General features: G+C 45.0%; 1 protein-coding gene across 1 annotated transcript in view; it reads right to left on the bottom strand.

The window, feature by feature from the left end:
• Nucleotides 1-14,736: 14,736 nt before the first annotated feature.
• The window catches only part of SUMF1 (sulfatase modifying factor 1), a 104,121-nt gene continuing 96,028 nt past the window's right edge, over nucleotides 14,737-22,829 (bottom strand). The window contains exon 9 of the mRNA XM_044662828.1: nucleotides 14,737-15,675. Coding sequence (XP_044518763.1) covers nucleotides 15,568-15,675 — 108 coding nt within the window. The 3' untranslated portion in view covers nucleotides 14,737-15,567. The remainder of the gene's footprint in view (nucleotides 15,676-22,829) is intronic.

The raw sequence follows: 22,829 nt of genomic DNA on the forward strand, positions 1-22,829 counted from the left end.
AAGGAGGGGAGAGCTAAGGATATTGCTGACAAGACCAACACTACCATTGAAGGAGTCAAATGCCATTAAGGGGGAATTGGTCAAGAATGGCCTTGGGGGTGCCACCTTCACACTTGCCACTTTAAAGCTTGTCCTGGATGAGAACTGGACCAAGATGAGAAGCAGGAAGAGAAGGCGGGGAAGGGAGGAGGGATCACATCACTGGCTGGAAGGATGATCTCTTCTCTGTGCTTTGATCGTCATGGTTACACGGCATTATTTCATTCTGGTTTATTTCCATTTCCATTTTTATAACTGTTGTAGGGGAGTTGATCCCAACCCCCAGCCCAGGATCTGATCATAGAAAGAAAGGGGACAGCCAGCCACAAAGTGCTAACTATAAAATATGGCCGCACCTGATGATTCCTTTATGAAATGCAAACAAGTTTCTAGACTGAATTAGAAAGGAGGCTGTCTATGGGGCTGAACATGATGAAATTCTCCCCAGAGTGGCCCTAAAAGAGAGCTGAACATTCATTTCTAGGGAGACCAGACTGGAGTCAGTATTTCGAAGGAGCTCCTTGAGTAGCTATAGAAAGGGAAGTCCTGAGAAGACACGTGGAGTTAGAAGATGAGAAGCGAAGGCAGAGGCAGCTGAGAACGAGTGCCAGGGCTCTGGGAGCAAAGCTGTGTGGGTTAATCATGCACAAACCATATTGAAACAGATGCTGTGCTACTGAAACCACCCCCTCCCCAGCCTACAATGCACCCGCCTCCCACCTCAATAATTCTGCATTCTGTTTTTCCCTTGGACTCCCTCATGAGTGTCTGAATCTTCTTCCTCTGGGCACAGGGGAAAAAAATGTTTAACAACTTGCCCGTTTTTTTGTTCGTTTTGCTTTAAATGTTTACTTTGACCAGGTGGAACATCTATAATTCCTGTTACTAGGGGAGGCTGAGGCTAGTGGATTTCTTGTGCTTAGTTCTGAGTTGAAGTAGGACTAAACCGACTGGGTATCTCCGCTAAAGGCAGTACTAATATGGTGAACCTCTGAGAGTAGGAGGCCACAGTAGTGCCCAGTGAGAGGCCAACTGGCCCAAGGTAAGGAAAAGGTAGCAAATGAATGCTTCTGTGCTGTTTGGTAAGGAGATCTGGCTTGTCAATGGTCACTACGCTTCTAGGCTAGGTTGATAAAAAAAAATTACTTTGTATTCACAATTATATTGTTAACTATAGGCACTTGCTAGCCTGGGAATGCAGTCAGAAAGAGGGACTGAAAGGAGAGCATCCCAGGAGAGGAAAGAGAATTAAGACAGCTATTTTGGCAGAGCAATGTCTACAACTGGGGGCTCTGAGCTAGCATTCAATCAGATCATTATAATAATAAAAGTCAGTGAACAGACTTCATAGATTTATAGAATGCTAGTTTGGAAAATCCCTTAGACTTCTAGTCCAATCCCCTTCTCAGATGTGGAAACTGATTTGCAGAAGGATGCCACCATGTGGCTTGATTTGAATTCACTCACTTCAGAATCTTCAGAGCCTGTCACTTCTCCCTCTAGTCTTAACTGTCTTTGTTTTCTCTTCCTTTAACTCTACTACATCTTTGAAATGTCATCCATAGTGTCCTCTAGTCAGTTCTAAACTGAATGTCTTTTGTGTCCCCTGCAATTTTGATTCTTCTAAGATTGTAACATTCTTTGATTCATAACCCTGCGGTATCCCTGGAAGAATGCCGATGTTGAAGAGATGGACTCCAGTGGTAAGCAAGTACCTTAAGACCATTGGAAGAAATGCACTTTCCCATGGGCTGTCCAGCATTGTGAAGATAGGATTAACTCTCCTCTTGCCTACTTTTAGCTAATCAAATCAAGAACTTAAAGTACCCCTACTTGGCACTAAGTAAGAGAGTTCACTAGTCACTTGCTGGAGTGGGTGACAACTCCAGAGGCCACTGCCCCACCCCTGGGCAGTACTAGGTAAATTGAAATGCTGTGATTGGTTCCCATAAAGTGGGAAAGGGACAGGAAGTAATGTGGAAAAAGGACCATAAAAAAATCCTGAACTTCTTGTCCAAGGAACTTCTCCTTTGAACTTCTCCTTTGGAGTTCATCTTTGAACACTCTGCTTTGGTGAGCTAGACTGAAGAAGGAGATTCTTTCCTTGGATCTTGCATCAGCTTGCTGGGTGAGTAGCTGGCCTTCCTTTCTTGGATTCTGGAGAGATTGGTTCTGAAGAGGCTTTCCTTTTCTTGAGGAGGATGAGTTGGTGGAATCCTTGCTGAAGACACCACTGGGATTCCTGCCTTAAGAGACTACCACGGCTCCATGTAGAGATTGGGACAAGAGACTTGAGAGAGATAGAGATTGACCCTTGCCAGGTGGTGAGCTGGACTTCTTTGGTCAGAAATTATAGGGCAATACTTTCTACTTCCTACAATTTCTCTCTTTTACTATATCGCTATTAAACTAAAGTGTTAAGAGCAGCTAACAGACTTGTGACTTAAGAGTTAATTTTTTAAATCAGCAACCACAACATTACTTTAGAATTTTCATATTAGCATAAAAACAATTTTAAATCCTTACAGCATCATCTCTTATTCAATTCTGGGTCCTATCCATGCCAAATTCTATGGCACCAATCCAAGACACTTATACTCATTGAACTGCCCATCCAAGCACACATCATGTGGGCACTGGGCAATAAGCACAAGTGTAATAGGTGCTTCATGTTTATTGATCCAAATTGGATTTTTATACATTTGAGTTCTTCAGCATGGACAGCAGCTAGGTTAACCTCTTTCAAATGAATATGGATTTCATCAAGGAGCCTTTATGGACTTGGGGGACTTGATTTGGTTAGTATAAAATCAACTAACAGAATCATTTGGAAGACTGTGGCATTGCTATGGAATCTTTCTTCTATTTGTACTCTGCATAGGATATTCTATCACACTTGTAACTGCCATGGGTGAGAACCTCTTTTCTGCCAAAATTGAGATTATCCAGCAGATCATTGAATCTGCCTTGGCATTTTGTGTGCTTTAAACATGCCTTGAACACCAGATAAATACTTATATCCTATGGTCCTTCTCTATTGCAACCGAAACACATATCCGACATAAAAATAGATGAATCATATTGTAAAATCTGATCTTACTGTCATCACTTGTTTTACTAAAACTACTCTATGCCTTATATATGCTTGGTCCCTCAGAGTCATAGGGCAGTGGATGGAGAGCTGGGAGTCATGATTTGAATCTCTGACAATCTGTGATTCTGGGCAAATTACTTCATCAGTGATTCTCAGTCTCCTCATCTATAAAGTGAAGTTTAATAGCACCTACCCTCCAAAGTTCAAAAGCACTTTGTAAACTGTAAGCGCACTGTATCTTGTGAGCAATGACTTCAGTCATGGAAGCCAGCACAGGCTAAGATGACGGAAATGGGTCTCTGGTATGGGAGGAGGGAAAGGCATTTTCTTACATCAGATAAAATCAGAGTTAGGGTTAATTGTAGTAACATTCCCCATTAGCTTGACAGATCAAGTAAGCATTATGAGATTCTCCTGGTTCTTAAGTTTCAATTACATACAAGACCTTCCCCCAACCCACACCCACCCCACTCCTACTTTGTTGGAGGTTTTTGAGCAAAAAATGGCTGATCATACATCAAGATGTCACAGTAGGGATAGAAAGCCAGACCTAGAGATGAGGTCCTGGGTTCAGATCTGGCTTCAGACACTTCCCAGCTGTGTGATCCTGGGCAAGTCATTTAACCCCCATTGACCACTCTTCCATCTTGAAACCAATGTCATTTTGATTCTAAGATGGAAGGTAAGGGTTTTTTAAAAAATGATGTCAAGAATTTCCAACTCTTCTCTGAGTTCCTGTGGTGTTGCAGAGTTTTCCAAAAATGCCAGCTCTTGAGAAGACTGGTTCCCCAAATGGAAGTTTCTAGTCCTGACTGCCACAGGCTAGATGTATGAGCATGGTTAAGACACTGAGACCCTGTGAGCCTCGGGCTCACTTTTAAGGCAGAGAGGACAAAATTTTACTGCCCCTACCTTTCAGCTACGAGGAGGATTTGGTCCATTGATTCAAAGATCCATCCCTTGAGGGCAGAGAATAGTTCTTTTTTGTGCTGCCATTCCCAGGCTAAATAACATTTTAAAAGCATAATACATGCTTATTTAGTCATTGCAAAACACTATAGAAACGTGAATTCTTGATAAAGTAACATAATGTAGCAGAAAAGGGAATTGGAAACGACCGGACCTCAGTTCAGATCCCTGATCTGTACCTGGGCTTCATCTTTACTCTCAGTAAAACGAAAGGGTTCAAGTCTGGTCTAGCTCTCGTCCATCATGCGCTTTGGTTTGAGCTTAAGCTTCAGGAATCACTCCGCCGCCACCAGGGGGAGCACGCGTGCAATGATGCCGAAACTCATCTGGCGATGAGGGTTTACTTTCTGTGGATGGATACAGAAGACTCAGCACGTCACGGAGACCTGACCAGCCCTCTAGTTGAGTGTCCCGTGGCTGGGAAGAAAATAAGCAGAGAAGAAACAGAAAACTAGAGGCGCGCCACCACCACCCCCAATTCCCAAAGAATTATCTAGTGACCGAGGCCCAACAGGAGCTCGAGAATGGAGGCGGCCACAGGCTGGCTACTTCTCAATCCACCCATCGCGGCAGCCAGGCCTTCGGGATTAACTTCCGTTTGTTAACACGAAGAGCAGCAACCGTGGAGGGCCGAAACTTTATCCTCCTTTCCCAAAACTTAATCTCGTCGGGGCCCTCGGACCCGAACCCTTTGCCAAGCTGCCAGGGAACAAGCCTAACCTAGCAAAGTGCTTTCCTTTCCCTTTTCCCCATGTCTCCCCTTCCCGCATTATCAAAGGAGTGAGATCCGTCTAATGTGGCCCAGCCTAGTCATTGAGCTGATAATTCCTCTTTGCATCCCCAGAGAGGGAAAGCAGAAGACAGAGACAGGCAGAGAGGAAAGAGGAGAGACAGAGAGGGAGGGACAGAGACAGAGTGGGTGGGAGGGAGAGAGAGGAGGAAAGAAATGGAGGGAGAGATAGGAGAGGGAGAGAAGTGGGGGAAGGGAGAAGGGAAGAGAGAAAAGAGAGAGGGAGGAGAGAGAAAGGGCTAGAGGGAGTTAGGGAGGGAGAATTGGAGAGACAGAGCAGAGCAGGGGAGGGAGGAAGGAGGAGAGAAATGGAGGGAGAACTTGAGAGAAAAGGAGAGGGAAGTCAGAGAGAAAGGAAGAGGGACAGAGGAGAAGGAAAGAGAAAGAGGGAGGGAGAGCTCTAGAACCAACTGCTTTGCAGGAACACAATCACTGCCCAAACACAGGTCATTCTTTGGAAGAAAGGGGAGGAGAGGGAAACACTGGCCTGTGGAGATTTGTAATCTTAACCTTGGGTATTTTACTGAGTGACCTGACTGATGGCTGTGTTAAGACCAGTGATTACTGGAACATTACTGACTTGCTGTGGCCTGGACAATTTCAAATACAGGATTTCCTTTGAGCAAAATGCAGAAAGTATATGCCCATATGTCCTATGCTATTTCCTCCCTCTTCTCTTCCCCCAAACAAACTTGTTTTTCCTAAATTTTTCTAATTAAAAGAAGTTGCCCTAGATTTTTAAAATACCCAGTAATAGGTCAAACTGGTACAATCTCAGCAACTGACACGCTTCCTCCTCTAGGTCCAGGCAACATTTTTATTTCCCCTGGGGAGGGGAGGGGGACTGGTGGAATTCATGGACACAAGATTCAAATAGCTGAGCAGACCTTAGAGGCCATCTAGTCCCCAGATTTTACAGCTAATGGAGTCAAGGTCACATAGGCAGAAAGCAAGGGGATCAGTATCAGAAGGTGGAGCTTGTACTTTGGGCCCAATCCCAAGCCTTGCCCTGCCTTGGCTCTGGCCAAAATAAGCAACCTCCTGGAGGATTCCCTGATGTGCTTCAGGACATGTTAGTGCCCTCATTCACCAATCTAGGGCAAAACTGAGGGCAGTGGATGGAAGATGCAAGGACAACTCTGGCTTGAGGTAAGGGGGAGATTTCCTAACAATTGGAGCCATCCCAGAGAGCCCTGGGTGGCACCAAGGAGCAATGGGTCACCCCTCAAGAAGCAGAAGCATGCTGTATTAGGGTCTCTTCGACCATTCTCCATCCTGAGATTGTTGCCTCTGTTGTCCCAGATTCATCTAACACATGTGGCCTTGTCCTGGGTAGAGTTCTGTCGCTGTACCTGGGATGCTCTCCCTCCCAGTCCCCCGTAAGCCTCCCCCAACCCCTCATCTGCTAGTGCTCCCTCCCTCCTCAGATTTATTTAACTTATTCCTAGGCAGGTTTCTCACCAGCAAAATGCTCACTTCTTGAGCTCAGGTCTATTTTGTTAATAGCTTTTCAGGAGTGCCTTGCATTTAGTCCAAGCAGAGTGAAATGGGGATTATTGTTGAATTGAATCTCCCATCCTGGTCACAATTTTTCCAACAACAAAAATGCTGCCATGGCCTGTTGTCTGTCTGGTTTTAGCTGCTCATTCTGAGAATAAGGTCACACAGAGAATGACTGGTCATGAGGCCAGGTTTTGAATATAGATTCTCTCCCAATCCAGGACTCTCGTCTACCACACTATGTTGTCTTAGCGTATATTCTCATTTATTAGTTCATACCCTCCTTAATACTCTTCCTTAAGTTGTAGCTCAGGCAGTATCTTGTTTGGAGCCTTCCCACCTCTCCCCCAAATATGATTTCCCTTCATCCCAAACTACATTGTATTTAAATATCTTTCATATATTTGTATTTCTTTTATGTCTTATGCTATTCTTATAAGTATCGGTTGCCTCCCCATTGAATAGAAGCTCCTTTAGAAGAGATTGCTTCATTCTTTGTCCTCATAGCCCCATGGCCAAGCGCAGTGCCTGGCATGTCGCAGACACTCAGTAGAGGGTTGATGAGTGGATGGTCCATCACCTTCCCAACTACATCCCACCTTCCAGGAGCACAGGAGATTCTTCTTTACTGTTCTTTTCAACTACAGCCCAAAGCAGGTGCTCATGTTGGTTGAATTAATAGTCTTTAAGGCAGTGGTTCCCAAACTTTTTTGGGCTACCGCCCCCTTTCCGGAAAAAATATTACTTAGCGCCCCCTGTCACATACTATCACGGCCCCCTTACAGTTATTCACCGCCCCCAAATGCACCTGTGGCCATCACAGTTCTCCTGGATTGCTGTAGCACCCACCAGGGGGCGGTGGCACCCACTTTGGGAATCACTGCTTTAAGGTATAAAACTATAGGTCTGAGACAAAAAAAGGCCTAAAGGGACATTTAATAGATTTCATATTTTATAGAGGAAGAAACAGGCCCACAGAGGTTGTGACTTGTCCAGCCTCACACAGTTGAGGCTGAATGAGTCCTAATTCACAATACAAAGTAGCTTGTGAATAGTGGTAGGGGGGGACTATCACTAGTCTACCATTAGGCAGAAAAGCCAAAGAGGCCTCATGTATCCCATGTAAGCCAGGGAGGCATGTTTTTTGGCCTTGGGAAGCCAGCAACAGCCCGCCACTTCCCTAACTTCCAGGGTTTTCCAGCTCCTTAGATGAAGGTTGTCACTGTGGGATATGCCAGGAAAGGTCTTGATGCCCTATGAACCAAACACCTTGAAGGTCCCAGACAGGCAGCCCTTCCACAGACAACTTATTTTAATGACCAGCTGCTCAGGCCAGGCACTGGAGGTGATTTTTCAGAAAATACCACGGCTTATTGCTCCTGCTCAGCGGGGAAGCCCCTGAAAGCTTACACCAGGCCCAGGACTCCAGCCACAGCTCCCCAGACCCAGGGGGGTCATACCAGCCCTCTACAAAGCTTTCTGCCTTCCTTTCTACACAGTGACACTAGAAGAGCTTTGCTACTAACAAGAAAAAGAAGAGTGGGAGCAGGAAGGGGGTGGGAAAAAAAATGACCCAAAATAATGGAAATCCCATAACAAACACTGCCAAGTATGGCAGGTAGCAGCATGGCCGCTGGTGACCACGTCCCGTTGCTGGCCTAGGCCATCTACGCCACGAACTCCCCAAAGGGTGCCATCAGCAGCGTGTCTCCCCCTCCCCCAGTCCTGATAGCAGCGGGGTGGGGGAGGGAGGGCCATTTCCCTTCTAGTGATGCTGAGATTTTCCGGCCCCAGCCCGCCAGGGTCTCCCGCGAGCTCCGCAGTGTCAGGTCAGATGTGGTCTTCATTGCAGAGGATGGCGTGGGGCAAAGTAGGCTCCGCTCTTTATAGGCTAGATGGAGTGCTGGGCCCCGCCCCCACCACGCCCCAGCCCCCCCTTTACCCCACGGAGGAAGCGCTCCCATTGGCTGCTGGGCAGAGGGGCGGGTGAGGAGAGGCCCATGTGGAGAGAGAGGAAAGGGACCGAGCAGGCCTCTCCCCTCCAGCTATATGCCACGCTGTGAGCTCTGCTCCCCACCGTCACCACCATAGGAATCCTCTTCCCCAGACTCAACAGGCTGCCATTAGCACCACCCACACACAGCCTGAGTCCCTAGGCCCAGTGCTTCACCACAGACAGGGGAGGGAAGAAGCACTCCCATTGGTTGCTGGGCAGAGGGGCGGGGAAGTGAGAAGGGGAGGGGAACGGCTCTGCCCCGCGTCCCTCCGGCCTTCTAGTACGCCCTCTGGCGGGTGGCGGCAGGCACGCATGCCACAGATTCACCAGCACAGCTTCAGACCAGACACAGTCAGGGCCTCCCTGGACGGACTCCGCAGAGCCACCAAGGTGGTGAATGACTAGGTTCAGTCGGGCTGGGCCACTTAACCCCACAGGCAGGCGTCACCAAAGGCCCACAAATCGGCACAACTTTCTGTCCCACACGGTGAAACACAGTCAACAAGTCTCTCCTACAAGTTAATAGATTCCTCTTATTTAGACCCAAGAATCACAGGGAGGTGCAGCAGGTGGTGCTGGGCTCGGAGTCAAGTTCTAATATGACCTCAGAGACTTCTGTGACTCTGGACAAGTCACTTCACTCATTTGGTCCCCTAAAAAACATCATGAGGTGGATCTGCTATCATGGCCACAGCAAGCTCCTCAGGTAGAAGATGGAGAATGGGGGATCGCTGTCTTCCACGCTTACCACTTCCCTTTTGTTCCTGAACCCCTTAATGGCATCTCCTGTATTTTATTCACTAAACCATTAAAAACTTTCTCACCTGGACACCGTCCAGATTTTCTGCCTCAATTTAGGTCCCAAACAGATGTTGCCTATAATAATAAAGTAATAATTCTTTAAGGGATTTAGCTGGAAGGAAGGATTTAAAGGAACAGCACAAAATATCCCTTTAAAGAATTAACCCCCCAAGCCAAGCAGCAGCGTAGCCAACAAAAAAACAGTTTGGCATGCCTTTTATGGACATCTTTTCTTCTCACCCAAGTACCAGAGCCTCCTGGCTGTCATCAGGTGAACAACAATCAAAAGTGGCCCTGTTGAATCTTATTCACAGCCAGGTCCCACCTTCCAGCCAGGGAAGTTTCTGGTCAATGCAGTTAAAAAGTTAATAAAACAGACTTGGCCATGAATGGGACCGGTTCTGGCTCTGGCTTTTTGCATGGTTGGGATGGACCACAAGACTCCTGTTGGCTTTTCAAATGCAGCCTCCTTCCTTAGTGTCCCCCTCTCCCACCAGAGTGTTTTCTGTCCTTGGACTGACCACGAGTCTTTGATCAAGGGCAGGTATGCCTAAGAAGTACCCTTCTGCCCCTCTGCTTGGAAATATGCTGTCCAGAGAACTCCAGAGATTTTCCCATGGTCACAGAGGTTTTAAGTGGCAGAGTTAGGTTTTTGAACCCATATTCTCAGACTCCAATTCTAAGGCTTAAACACTCTTGTGCTTCCATTTCCCTATCTGTAAAAAGGAAATAATAAATCTTCCCCTGACTCTCACTGACTTGTTGTACAGCTCAAATGAGACAATGCATACACAAGTTTGTACATAGTAAGATTAAATTCAAAAACAAAGTGGAGCCCAGGCCCAAATCCCTCAGGAAAGTTATCATGCCTTCAATATTCTGAAATGGTCTCAATTCTATCCCCTACGAACCATAGGGCTATTTCTCACAAAGGCCCCTTACCAGCTTTCAAATAATAATTTCTTTGGGGTCATTACCATTTGGAGTCAGATTAAAACTCATGGCCTGAAGCAAGAAAATAACTCATTACTAATCCCCATCAATTTTCCTATCCTAACAGGGGAAGCTTTTGAAATGAGCACATCTCACTTCCCAACTTAACTGAATATAATTTGCAATGGCTTCCCATTTTTAATTAAGAAATGAATCAAACCCTTTCTCTACCATAAGCAAAAAAAAAAAAAAAAAAAAAGCATCCAATTTTTCAAAACTGTTGCTTGTTCTTCATCTGAGGTCTTTTGTGTCCATCATTTGCAAACTGTTTTGAGCATCTAAGAAAATAGTGAACAGCAATTTTCTATTCATCATAAATAAACAAGCTCAGGTCCATTCTTTGGCAGTTTTTATTGTTTATAGATAGAAATCACACAAAACAAACACCTGGAAAGGAAAAAATTTTCAATCTAGGAGTTTACTGACCAGAAAGCACAAGAAGGCATCATTTCCCACTTCCTCCCAATACTATTTACCTTCAGATCAAGACTGGTACCTTACAGCTGGCAGAGTATGCTGAGGTTCAGCGGCATTGCTATTTAATGTAATCACTATTTTGATTTTGTTTTGTCTAAGGTATGGGGGAGAGAGATCTCATCTCAGCCTTGGAAGGCTCATGCTCAGTGATTATGATTTCCACATTAGGAGGGATAGGAAAGAGGTGGCAGGTACTGCTTTGGGAGCAGAGCAAGTTAATGTGATTTCTCATAGTCCAACCCCAACTTGGATCCAGGTCACTGATAAAAGAAACCAATGGTTTGAGATCCTCGAGAGCAGGGAATCATTTGCCTCCCTTTGTATCCTCAGGGCTTAATACAGTGCCTGGCACATAGTAAGCACTTCATAAATGTTTGCTGACTGTCTCCACTACAGATAAAGCTAAAGACAGGAAAATCAAGCTAATCAATTTTGTTCCTTTATGAGATTCATAAAAAAATTTCAGGTAAAATTCCAGAATTCTTATTTCAGCCTGTTTTTTAAAAATCATATTGAGACATCATAGTTAAGCTGGTTGGGGATGTTAATCAAGAAAATATGTTTATTTCTAATTGGTAAAATAAGGTAGACTTTTAACATAATTTTTATTTTTTAGAAAAGTTATCATGGTTACGTGATTTATGTTCTTTCCCCTTCACCCCCCAACCTCCTTCTCCCTCCCCCCCCCCCCATAGCTAATGCGAATTTCCACTCACTGGTTCTAACATGTGTCAATGATCAAGACTTATTTCCAAATTGTTGATAGGTGTGGTAGTTTGGAGTCTACATCCCCAATCATGTCCACCTCAACCACTGTGTTCAAGCAGTTGTTTTTCTTATATGTTTCCTCTCCTGCAGTTCTTCCTCTGAATGTGGATAGCATTCTTTTCCATAAGTCCCTCAGAATTGTTATGGATCATTGCATTGCTGCTAGTACAAAAGTTCATTACATTCGATTTTACCACAGTGTATCAGTCTCTGTGTACAAGGTTCTTCTGGCTCTGCTCCTTTCGCTCTGCATCAATTCCTGGAGGTCTTTCCAGTTCACATGGAATTCCTCCAGTTTATTATTCCTTTGACCGCAATAGTATTCCATCACCAGCATATACCACAATTTGTTCAGCAATTCCCCAATTAAAGGGCATACCCTCATTTTCCAGTTTTTTGCCACCACAAAAAGCGTGGCTATAAATATTTTTGTACAAGTCTGTTTATCTATGATCTCTTTGGGGTACAAACCCAACAATGGTACGGCTGGATCAAAAGGCAGGTAGGTAGTCTTTTATTGCTCTTTGGGCATAATTCCAAATTGCCATCCAGAATGAATGGATCAGCTCACAACTCCACCAGCAATGCATTAATGTCCCAATTTTGCCACATCCCCTCCAACACTCATTACTCTCCCCTGCTATCATTTTAGCCAATCTACTAGGTGTGAGGTGATACCTCAGCATTGTTTTGATTTGCATTTCTCTAATTATTAGAGATTTAGAACACTTTCTCATGTGCTTATTGATACTTTTGATTTATCTGAAAATTGCCTATTCATGTCTCTTGCCCATTTATGAATTGGGGAATGGCTTGATTTTTAATACAATTGCTTTAACTCCTTGTATATTTGAGTAATTAGACCTGCATTGTTTTTGTTTGTACAAAAGCTTTTTAATTTAGTATAATCAAAATAATTTATTTTACATTTTGTAATTTTCTCTAACTCTTGCTTGGTTTTAAAATCTTTCCTTTCCCAGAGATCTGACAAGTATACTATTCTGTGCTTACTTAATTTATTTATAGTTTCCCTCTTTATATTCAGGTTATTCACCCATTCTGAATTTACCTTAGAGTAGGGTGTGAGATGTTGATCTAAACCTAATCTCTCCCATACTGTTTTCCAAATTTCCCAGCAGTTTTTGTCAAATAGTGGATTTTTGTCCCAAAAGTTGGGCTCTTTGGGTTTATCATACACTGTCTTGCTGATGTCACTTAACCCAAGTCTATTCCACTGATCCTCTCTTCTGTCTCTTAGCCAGTACCATAGTTTTTATGACCAATTTAAAGAGTCAGATTTCAGCCATACTCCACAGAATCTGCAAAATCTTTATTGATAAGAAAGTCCATTACAATTTTATCTCACTTCAGGGCTTCTTTTCAATTTAAAAACTATCCTAGTAGGGGGGCAACTAGGTAGCTCAGTGATTAAAGAGCCAGACCTGGAGATGAGATCCTGAGTTCAAATCTAGCCTCAGACACTTCCTAGCTGGGTGTGAACCTGGGCAAGTCACTTAACCCCCATTGCCTAGCCCTTCTCACTCTTTTGCCTTGGAACCAATATATAGTATTGACTCTAAGACAGAAAGTAAGGGTTAAAAATAAAATAAAATAAAAACTATCCTAGAAGACTGCCTCTGGAACCAGCAGAATTATGTTTTTCCACTTTTATCCAGTCAAATTATTAGGTCACCTGCATTAATTGCTTCCTACTTGGTATCTTCAAAGTCTTGTAGTAGAGGCAGATAGATCACTAGGCTGGTTTGCCTTCCTTAGGATGGTTCCTGGCCCAGAGTAGGTGCTTAATACATGTTTACTGATTGATTTGTCAGGATTGTTAACTTACTTACCTTTATGCCTAAGCTTCAAGTTAAAAAATGCAAGATCTGAGAAGGTTGTTCTGCCATTTGGAGCTCAGTAGGCAGTGAAATCCCAGATATGGTCCCTTTTACTTGGTCCCATGTTTCTAAGGTTAAAGAAGGATGAGTTAAATTAGCTGTTCCTGCTTTCACTTCAGATACTAATGTGAAGCTATTCCAGATAAGTGGAATAAAGCAGGATTGATGTGAAATATGGTTCTCAGAAGTCATTTGGTAAACAGATTAAAGAAGATTTTTCAAAATATTTACAAATCTGAACACTGATGAAGTACATAGAGTATAACATATTGGTTTTATTTGGATCTATGAGTTTTTTTGGGGAGGGAGTCCCCAGTGAAGAAACCTCTCTGGCAATGCAGAGGGACAGATGTTTTGCAATTTGGAATCTTAAGAGAGTTCGCTGGTGCAATAAGAGGTTAAATGACTTGTCCATGGTCACAGTCAGCACATGTCAAAGGTAGTACTTGAATTTGGATTGATTTGACTCTGGTCCCTTTTGCACTACCCCCCCCCCCACTCCCCCACCCTGCTTCTCAACAATGCCACTGTGGGCAGTGCAATGCCCTGCTTGGTCACAGGGTCAGCTGTAAACGTGTGAGCACTCATGCCCTCTCAGTTTCAAACCAGCTTTTCTCCTGCACTCATGGTCTCTGGATAAAGAACCATGACATACACCTAGGAGCCAATTCCAAATTGCAAAATAATTTTCTCCTAGTGATCAAAAATTTGCCAAAGTTCATGGCAAAAAAATCTGTGAATTTGGTTCATTAAGCCTACCCAAGGCTTTCACCATGTTTCTAGAAGGAAAATGGCACTTCGGGGATGCTGGGAGTTCATGTAAGAGTTAGGGCCATCTGAAAAAAAGGATGCATGCACAGCAGTAAATACTCTTCTTCCCAGAAAATGTCACCATGTTCAGGATGCCAATGGCCATCAATTTCTGCCAGAAGAACTACCAGCTTCTGACACATAAGCTCTAAGGAAAGAAACCGAAGAGCTTCTCTGATTTGCTTATGATACCCCTCTCTGTGCCTAGATCATGTATCCATCTTGACCTTTTCTTGCTAAATGATGTGAGATTTTGGTCTATATCAAGTTTCTGCCAGACTGTTCTCTAGTTTCCCCCACAATTTTTACCAAATAGTGAATTCTCATCCCCAAAGCTTGAATCTGGCCCTAGACCCTGCTAACAGTATGCCAGCTTACTGCCCCATTCTCCCAAGTGAAGGCATCCTCTCAATATGGTGTCCTTAGAGTTCCTTGAAGAAAAAAAAGGTGTGAATGAACACAAAGTGCCACGTGCTGCCTCCTCGTGAGTGGCCAGACCTGAGACACTTCCATGATGAAGTCACGGGAGGATTCTTTCTTACCTTCCTCATAAGCAAATACAGTAAGGCCTCGGAAAGAAACTGGTCCAATGGAAACCTCCTTAAGCCCACAGTGATTTATTCAAAATAGTGCACAATTCAAAGCATCTGTTATCCTGACACCCACTAGGTGCCCAACTCTTTAATTAAGAATACTGGACGGTGGGAATCTGATTCTTTCAAGGCCTTTCCCCAACACTCCTGTATTTAGAATAAACAAGGCCTGGGCACAGACCTCAAATGCCACATTCACCAAAGACAGGCAAAAAGAAAAATGGGGCTCAAGCACGGGGCTGCCCCTCCAAACTAAAGGCACTTCATGTTTAAAAGACACAGCACTACAGAATCATCCCACCTCGGGCCTTCGGGACCCCGAGCCAAACGGCAGCCCACCATCCCCGCCTCCCAAGAGGGAATCACTGTCCCAAAATTCAGTCCCATCTCCCGTCCTTAAAGAAGAAAAAAGTGCTAATGAGTAGTCGTCCCGCCTCCCGCCCCTTGAGGCCTGACGGGAGAAGACTCTTATTTACGTGATTACTATCCCGCAAGGCCGACACCTGTAAAACCATCTGGGCTCAAAAACAGATTTGCCATACATTCCTCTTCGAAGTCCCCAGTTTTCTCTGTAAAGACCCCCGCCCCCCAAACAATGCTAAAATGGCAGCTCCGAGCAGAGCTGCGGCACAATGAAGGCGGGCTACGGAAGGCTGGAGGCAGGGACTGGGCCTCCTGGGGGAAGGGGAGGGGAGGAGAGGGAAGGGGATGGTCCTTTGGCCCGCGGCTTAGCGGGGGCAGAAACTGCCGAAATCGGGGCATTTCAGCCACCAGAGCTCAGTCACCTCGAAGCCCGCCGGGAAAGCTCATCCAGGGCCTCCTCCCCTCCTCGCCTTGGATCATGTATCCGGGAGCCGGTCAGCGGCACAGCGGAAGCCGAGGTTGGAAGCCGAGCTGTCCGGCGTGTTCTGGCTGCGGGCGGCGCAGCGGTACCTGTAACAGTAGGACTGAGCACAGAAAATGGAGAAAAGAAATGCCATTTTACTCTCTTTGAAAGGTTCCGGGGTGTCCAATGCACACTCAATAAAAAAGCACTGAACGTAAATCCTTATTTTTAGGCCAAAAACACGTTAACATAAAAAACGTTACCTCTCTGACCTACGCCAAGACTTTTTTTTAACCCTAACCTAGTCTTAATATCAATTCTAAGGCGGAGGAGGGGCAGGGCGAGGTCACGGGGTGCAGTGACTGGGGAAGGGTCCCAACAGGCGGAAGCGTCTGAGGCCGGGCCTGCAAATACCTTTTGGTCCAATTGTTCCTGGTGCAGCAGCCGAGGAGATGGACGTGGATAGGGTTGTCTCTGTGCCAGTAAGTCTGTCCATGGAGGGAGCAGAAAAGCCAGAATTCCAGCCCGGGTCCCTCCGGACTACAGAACTAAGAGTTCAGACACACCCAAGGAGCTCGCAGCCCTCGGGATGGCCCTTGGGATGGCCCTGTGACTCCCCATCAACAGAGCTGGAAAAGAGGGGGGCTCGAATCTCGCCTCTGACATGGCAGTGGTACGACCATGGGCAGTTTCGGCCTCTGGGGCAACGCTCTAAAACTAAAGTCAGAGAAGAGGCAGCTCACTGCATTAGCAGAGCGAGTTTCCACACCAGAAGTTCTCCGTAAGGAAGAAAGCGCAGGTGTAGACTCGAATCACTGGCCAAATGCATTATTCTCATTATATCCCTTCCCCCTGAATTCATGACGTCTTCTCCGCCAGCCTCCTGGTAAACCCCCAGAAGGCCGCCTCCGAATGGAAATGGCCCTTTATGTAAGCCATGCAGCGAGGCTGGGAGCGACCTCTCAACGCCTCCACATTGGGCTCTGGACGAGATTTCAAGCTCCTTCCTGTGCTAAAGATGTCCCCGTGCGGAGTGCCAAGAACGCCCCCCTCCCCCCACATGCCGAACAGCCCGGGAGCCAGATCCCAAAGGAGAAGGGGGCGCCTGCAGATCTACACCAGAGCGTACCCGGAGCCTGACCAGCCCCAGCCACGTTCTGCACCCACATTTCCCTCCGAGGGGAGCCGAGGCCTCCGTACCCCAACGCTCAGCACCAGGCTGGCCCAGAGAAGCCTCCACAGAAGCATGCGGGGCACAAGGCAGGCCCGGAAGAAGCAGTGAGAGCACTTTACACATGGCTCATCTTAGCTGGGCAACACGCCTAAGAGGCAGGAGGCGGAGGCCAGGGTGTGTGCCCAGAGCCACAAAGCTAGGACTAGTTGGTTGGCGGTCGGGCTGGTTCTCCATCCCCTGAGCTAAACGCCAAGTCTAAGGCCGAGATGGGGTGAGATGGAAGAGAGGAGCCCACAGAGGCAGAAACAGCAACGGATGCTGCCCCAGCTGGTCAAGTCCCCTCAGGCCGGGGCAAGGAGGAGGAAGCTGCCTTGGGTGGTTACAAACACTTGGCCAAAGGGAAGACAGGAGGGGCGGGAGTGCTCCTCTGGAGTCTTGGAGAAGGCCTTGAACATGGGTCTTCGGTTTCCAGGTCTACCTCATTCTGTCCTGGGTTAACGGGACCTCCCCAGCAGGTCAGAGAGGCCTTTTCTCTTCCCTCTCGTGTTCCTTCTCGTTCCCCTGGGGTGCCCTGGTGAGGACCTGGACCTGCCAGTGACTATGTGGTGACCACAAACACTTTACAGAAGCCGATTTGAACCTCGGAAGAGCAGGAAGGAGGTGACTGTGATCAGGCAGACAAGGTCTCAGAGGAGAAGACAGTTGTCAGTAAAGGACTTCAGAGGTTTGCCTCCAGGTAACTAACTGAGCCAGGATAGAATGGGATGGAATCAGGCTTGGAAGCCAAGTCCTGGCTCTGCCATACCACCCTCCGGGGTACCACAGGGGCCTAATGCTCTGCTCTGGGGTTGACATAGCACCTCCTCAGGAAGAGCACCTCCTCAGGCCTTCCTGACACCTCCGAGGATGCGGAAGCTGGCTCTGAGCCGAGGCTGCTAGTCCAGGGGATCTCCCTGGGATACACACAGACACGACAGCTCCTGGCCTGTCCTCCCAGGACTGAAGGGAAGTGGTTATGGGGTGACCTTGAGATTCCTCTGCTAATGAGCCCCCTTAAGAGAGCCTGCCGCCTTCCTCTGGGCTACTGCCCGTTCCAGTGATGCCGTCCCAATGGCCCAGGGAGCCAAAAACAGCGGCAGGCACCACTGTAGTGTGTCCTCTTTATGGAGTCGTCACGTTATTTTCAGAGATCTCAGTGCGATAATGAAACAGACTTCACCAACACACCACAGTGGCCAAGATCAAAGGAGAAAGTGGATAAAGGGGGTCTTATTGTTTAAGAAGGAGGAATGCATCAGACAACAAGTGCCACCGAGCATAAGGTGGCATTTCCTCAGAAGGACCTAGAATTCCATATGAAAAAGGGTTCACCCTCCTCTCAAGAGCAGTCACTAAATCCATTCCATCCAGTTGAGGATTTAATAGTATCCTGCCTCACACTATCACTACTGTTTACTAGGTTAATGCTTAGCTCCTAACAAGACTGCAAGATCACCTGGGGGCAGGGATCCTCTCTCAAGCCTCTTCTTCATCACCTACCATGGTACTGAGCGCAGAGTAAATTCTTGGCAAACAGAATATTTCAAAAGCTTTCAGATCCCTCGTACTCTTAGAAACTCTACCTCCAGCTCCAGCGAGCTTCCCACAACCTAAATAATAATAACTGACATTTGTACAGCCCTTGAAGGTTTGTAAAGCACTTTACATATATTATCTCATCTGATATTTATTGCCTTTTGATCTAAAATCCCCGAGTAGGACAATAAATCATTTCCTTTTGCACCAAAAATATCTAACGATGAACTTGGGTCTCTCTAAAACAGAAGTTCATGAATGCCATATGATACTGAGCAAAGGAGTTGTGAGGAGATTAACCTTAGAACTGGAAAAAGATAATTTGTGATTTGTGAAAAACTAGGTCAAGTGTACAGGTTTAATAATTTCACTCACAAAAGCAGCACATTCCCAATGTTCAGAGAAATTATCTTCACAGTTCACAAAGAAATTCTCTAGAGTAGGTCCCTGTGCCCCAAAACACACATGTGCACACACATATATGCATATGCACACACATCCATCTCTTTCGCGATTACTGGATTCACATAATCCAATTTGTTTCTTCATTTGTTCTCTGGATGAGAAAGAATGCAATGCTAACAATTCTCCAGATAGCACAGGAAGAATGAAGAGAAAACACGTCTGAAATAGTAAGCCCTAGAAGATGTATTTCAAGGAAAATGCTTGTCCTTATGTACTAGGAAACTTCAGAAGATGTGCATGTATCTAGGTACCATGGAAGCCTCACACTCCTCCTATCCTCAAAGTGTTTACATGGGACAGCCAAATAATGAGGGTCTTTCAGAGTCCTAGAGGGCAGCATGACATAGTGGGAAGAGCAGGAAGCCTGAAGTCAATAGATTGGTTCTGAATTTTATTTTTTAACCTATTAACTATGGATGCTGGACTTGATGAGATCATTTGATTTCTCTTAGCCTCAGTTTCCTCACATAAAATGGAAATCACAACAGCCATTGTTATGAAAAGAAAAAAACCCAACAACTCTGTAAACCTAAAAGCCCTCCAGGAACATGTGGAGTTATTCTATTATTCTTTGAAAAGCAGGACAGGTTATGTTAGTCTGTGAAAGACCAAAGAGAAGTATCTACCTGTTACAGTGAGGAACAGAAACTAAAGAAAGTCATGGACAGTGAAAAGGGCCTTGGCTTTGGGGCTGGAAGGCCTAGGTTCAAATTCTGACTCCATTTTTCACTATCTGTTTGACCTTGGGCAAATCATGGGTCCCAGTTTCCTTATCTGTAAAATCAGAGGGGCTGTTTAGCTGGCTCCTATGGTCTTTTTCAGCTCTAAATCTAAATAAAAATAAATAAATCCTATAAGGTCAAGAAATACCTAATGATACAACAATATTAGGCAGAAGAGTTAACAAAACATGTGCTATTTTATTGCAATGTCCCTATAAAGTTACATATGCACAGATATCCTGTCTCATTGACCTACTTCTCAAGATGAACCAATAATTTTCTTAATTCAAATTGTTTCTCCTCATCCCTATCATAATTCTCCTTTCACATAACCCCAGAAGACTTTGGAGACAAAGCTGACTAGCTGGGGCAAAGCCAGAAGAAGGTAACCCAGCTGGCAAGAGGACACGGCATGCAAGGATCAGTGGAAGAACTGGTCGTGTTTAGCCTATAGGACAGATGACTCAACAGGAGCCCACTGGACTTTGTAATGCTTGCCCCAAGCAGTCAGAACCAAAAGCTCCAGGGAAAAGGGCCAGATTTCAGTTCCATGAAAAGAAAACGAACAATAAGCTCTCCCATGGTGAAATGGGCTGGAGGAGGTCCCACTTTCTAGAAATATTCAAGCAGAAGCTAGATAACCACTTCTCAGAAATGTAAAAAAGGATCCTGTTCAGGTAGAGGTTGGACTGGAAAGCTCAAAGGTGTTGGGCCCCCTAGAAATTCTATAAGCCAGCACCACAGCTGCCCTCCTAGGCTTTCCTTTGGATTCTAAGGAGTTTCTTAAACTGCTGAAGATAAAACCTGCATGAAAAATGCTTGTCTCATAAATGTAAAGTACTAGACAATCCCTTTACTAAGGAGCTATTATAAAATGCATTTAAAATCAAGTTTGGAGAAGTCATTTAGTGAAGGTTCCAGCTGGGAAAATGGCCACAAGATGATATAATTCCACTCTGGGCATACCCAAATGCACATGGCGTTAGAAGAGGGTTCTACTGAGCTCTATGGTCCATAAGCTATCTTGAGGAGGCCACTCACCTAGAAAACAAACCCTACAGGAACCTATAGGAGTAAGGCCTATCAGGATTAGCTTATAATCTTCTAAACACAACCACTTCTCAAAATAACTTTCACAATAAGTCAACTGTTTTTACCACGATTAATTTCCAGATCACTTTTTTATGTTTAGACTGGGCTTAAAACATACTTTAATACTATTTTTCTCACATGTTTCTCAGCTGTGCTATTGTGTATAATCTAACAAGTGTGAAGACAGCTCTATAGCAAAGAAGTCTTGGAATCAGGAAGATTTGGATTCAAATCTTGCCTCAGACACTCCTTTTGTGAACTCAGACAAAGCACTTAATTTCTCTATCTCAGTTTCCTTACTTGTAAAATAAGAGATTGGTCTAAAATTGATTTCAATGACCTCAAAAATCCCTTTGAGCTCTAAATCTATGATCTCATGGAAATTGGGAGTTAGTTTCAATATAAAGTTCTGTCAAATCATGAGGTTAAATTCCAGAAGAGGGCCCTTAGTATTCTAACTCTAGAGCATCAAGGAACTTCAGAGGAATCTGGGCCCTAATCCCTTGTTTTACAGGTGGGGAGACTGAGGCCCAGGTGAGGCAGGGCTTGAACTGGGGTCTTCTAATAAGCCAGCACTCTTTTTACTGTTCCAGGCTGTCTCCTTTCTAAATCAGCATACATTTTCCAATACATTTTTTGCTTTCTTTTCTGTCACTGTTTTGGGATCATAAGCAATGAGGCAGAGAATACACATTCTCTAACTGTTTACTATATTACTATTTATTTCCATTGATGCTCAATGAATATGATCCCACTGAATCAGACTTTCAGGACTGAATGGGCCCTCAGTTGCCATATAGTCCAGTGTATACCTCCAAAAAGAATCCTCACTGTATTAAACCCAACAAATGGCTATCTGGCCTTTGCCTGAACACTTCCAATGAGGGAGAACCTACTCCCTCCAGACACTGCCCGTTTCACTTTGGGACCACTCCTCTGTTTCTTTTGATGGCAGGACTTCATTTACCAATTTGCAATTTCTACTCATTATTCCTAATTCTGCCTATTGGGGCCAAATAAGGGAAAGTCTAATATGTCTTCCACATGACGATCTTTCAAGGACAATACTTGAATACAACTATCCCCAGTCCTCCTCTCCTCCCCTTACCCCCAAGACTTCAATTTGGCCAGTCTAACCTTTTCCAGATCCTCCAAATGATCCTTATTCCATATGGAATCAAGACCTTTAACACTCTGTTCTCCTTTGGACATGCTCCAATGATCAGGGTCCTTCCTAAAAGTAGCTGCTGGAGCCAAGCACAAGATATGGTGTGACCAAAGCAAGGCACGGTGTGAAGAACCGTCAAGAGTTCACATTTCAATCCCTGATCCTATATGGGATCAGATCAGTTACTAATCTCCCCCCTTTCTCCCTCCTCTCCAGTTTCTGCTTTAACTAAAAGGATCATGAACTTAACTTCTATAAACAAAAGAAGTCTTGCCACTAACTCCTTTTAGTCCTCACAAGAAAATTAGTATCATCTACCCCCCCTACCCTCCTAACCCAACACTGGCAAGTGACATATAAATCCATTTTTTAGAGATAAGTAGTTCAGTTGAAATTCTAATCTTTGGCAACTAATAGCAAGTAATTAAACAGTTACATGGCCTAATTCTGAATGTTCCCATTGTAAGCTTATGCATGATGTGGTTTTTTTAAATACCTACTTTTAGCACAAGAAATGATTCTGGAGGATGAAAGGTCTTTGGGTACCTTAAAATTGGGTCACTTTATTAATCACGAAAAAGGAGAGAAATTCATTCCAGCATAAATTTAATCAAAGTAACTAATTAACTTGTGACACTGATTTGACCTGAGCCAGATATTGGTGCTGAAAACGTTATCTAAGAGATGGAAACAATCTAATGATGAGGATGATCTACCAGCAGCAAGGCTAAGTGAGGGAGAACAAGACATAGCCTGTTTTTTATGAAAAAGGCCTCCTGAAAGGAATGATTTTCAGGACAAGAATACAACACACCTCCTTGGCTGCTTGCAACAAATTTGCATCCTTTGACTGTGCATCATGGAATAGAAATATTTGTTAGAAAATAGCACATGAAGAGGCAGCTGCGTGGCTCAGTGGATTGAGAGCCAGGCCCAGATACAGGAGGTCCTGGGTTCAAATCTTACCTCAGACACTTCATAGCTGTGTGATCCTGGGCAAGTCACTTGACACCCCCTCCCACCCCCCCACCCCCATTACCTAGCCCTTACCACTCTTCTGCCTTAGAACCAATACACGG

This window comes from Gracilinanus agilis, chromosome 1, assembly GCF_016433145.1.
Source record: "Gracilinanus agilis isolate LMUSP501 chromosome 1, AgileGrace, whole genome shotgun sequence".
In the NCBI taxonomy this organism is placed as follows: Eukaryota; Metazoa; Chordata; class Mammalia; order Didelphimorphia; family Didelphidae; genus Gracilinanus; species Gracilinanus agilis.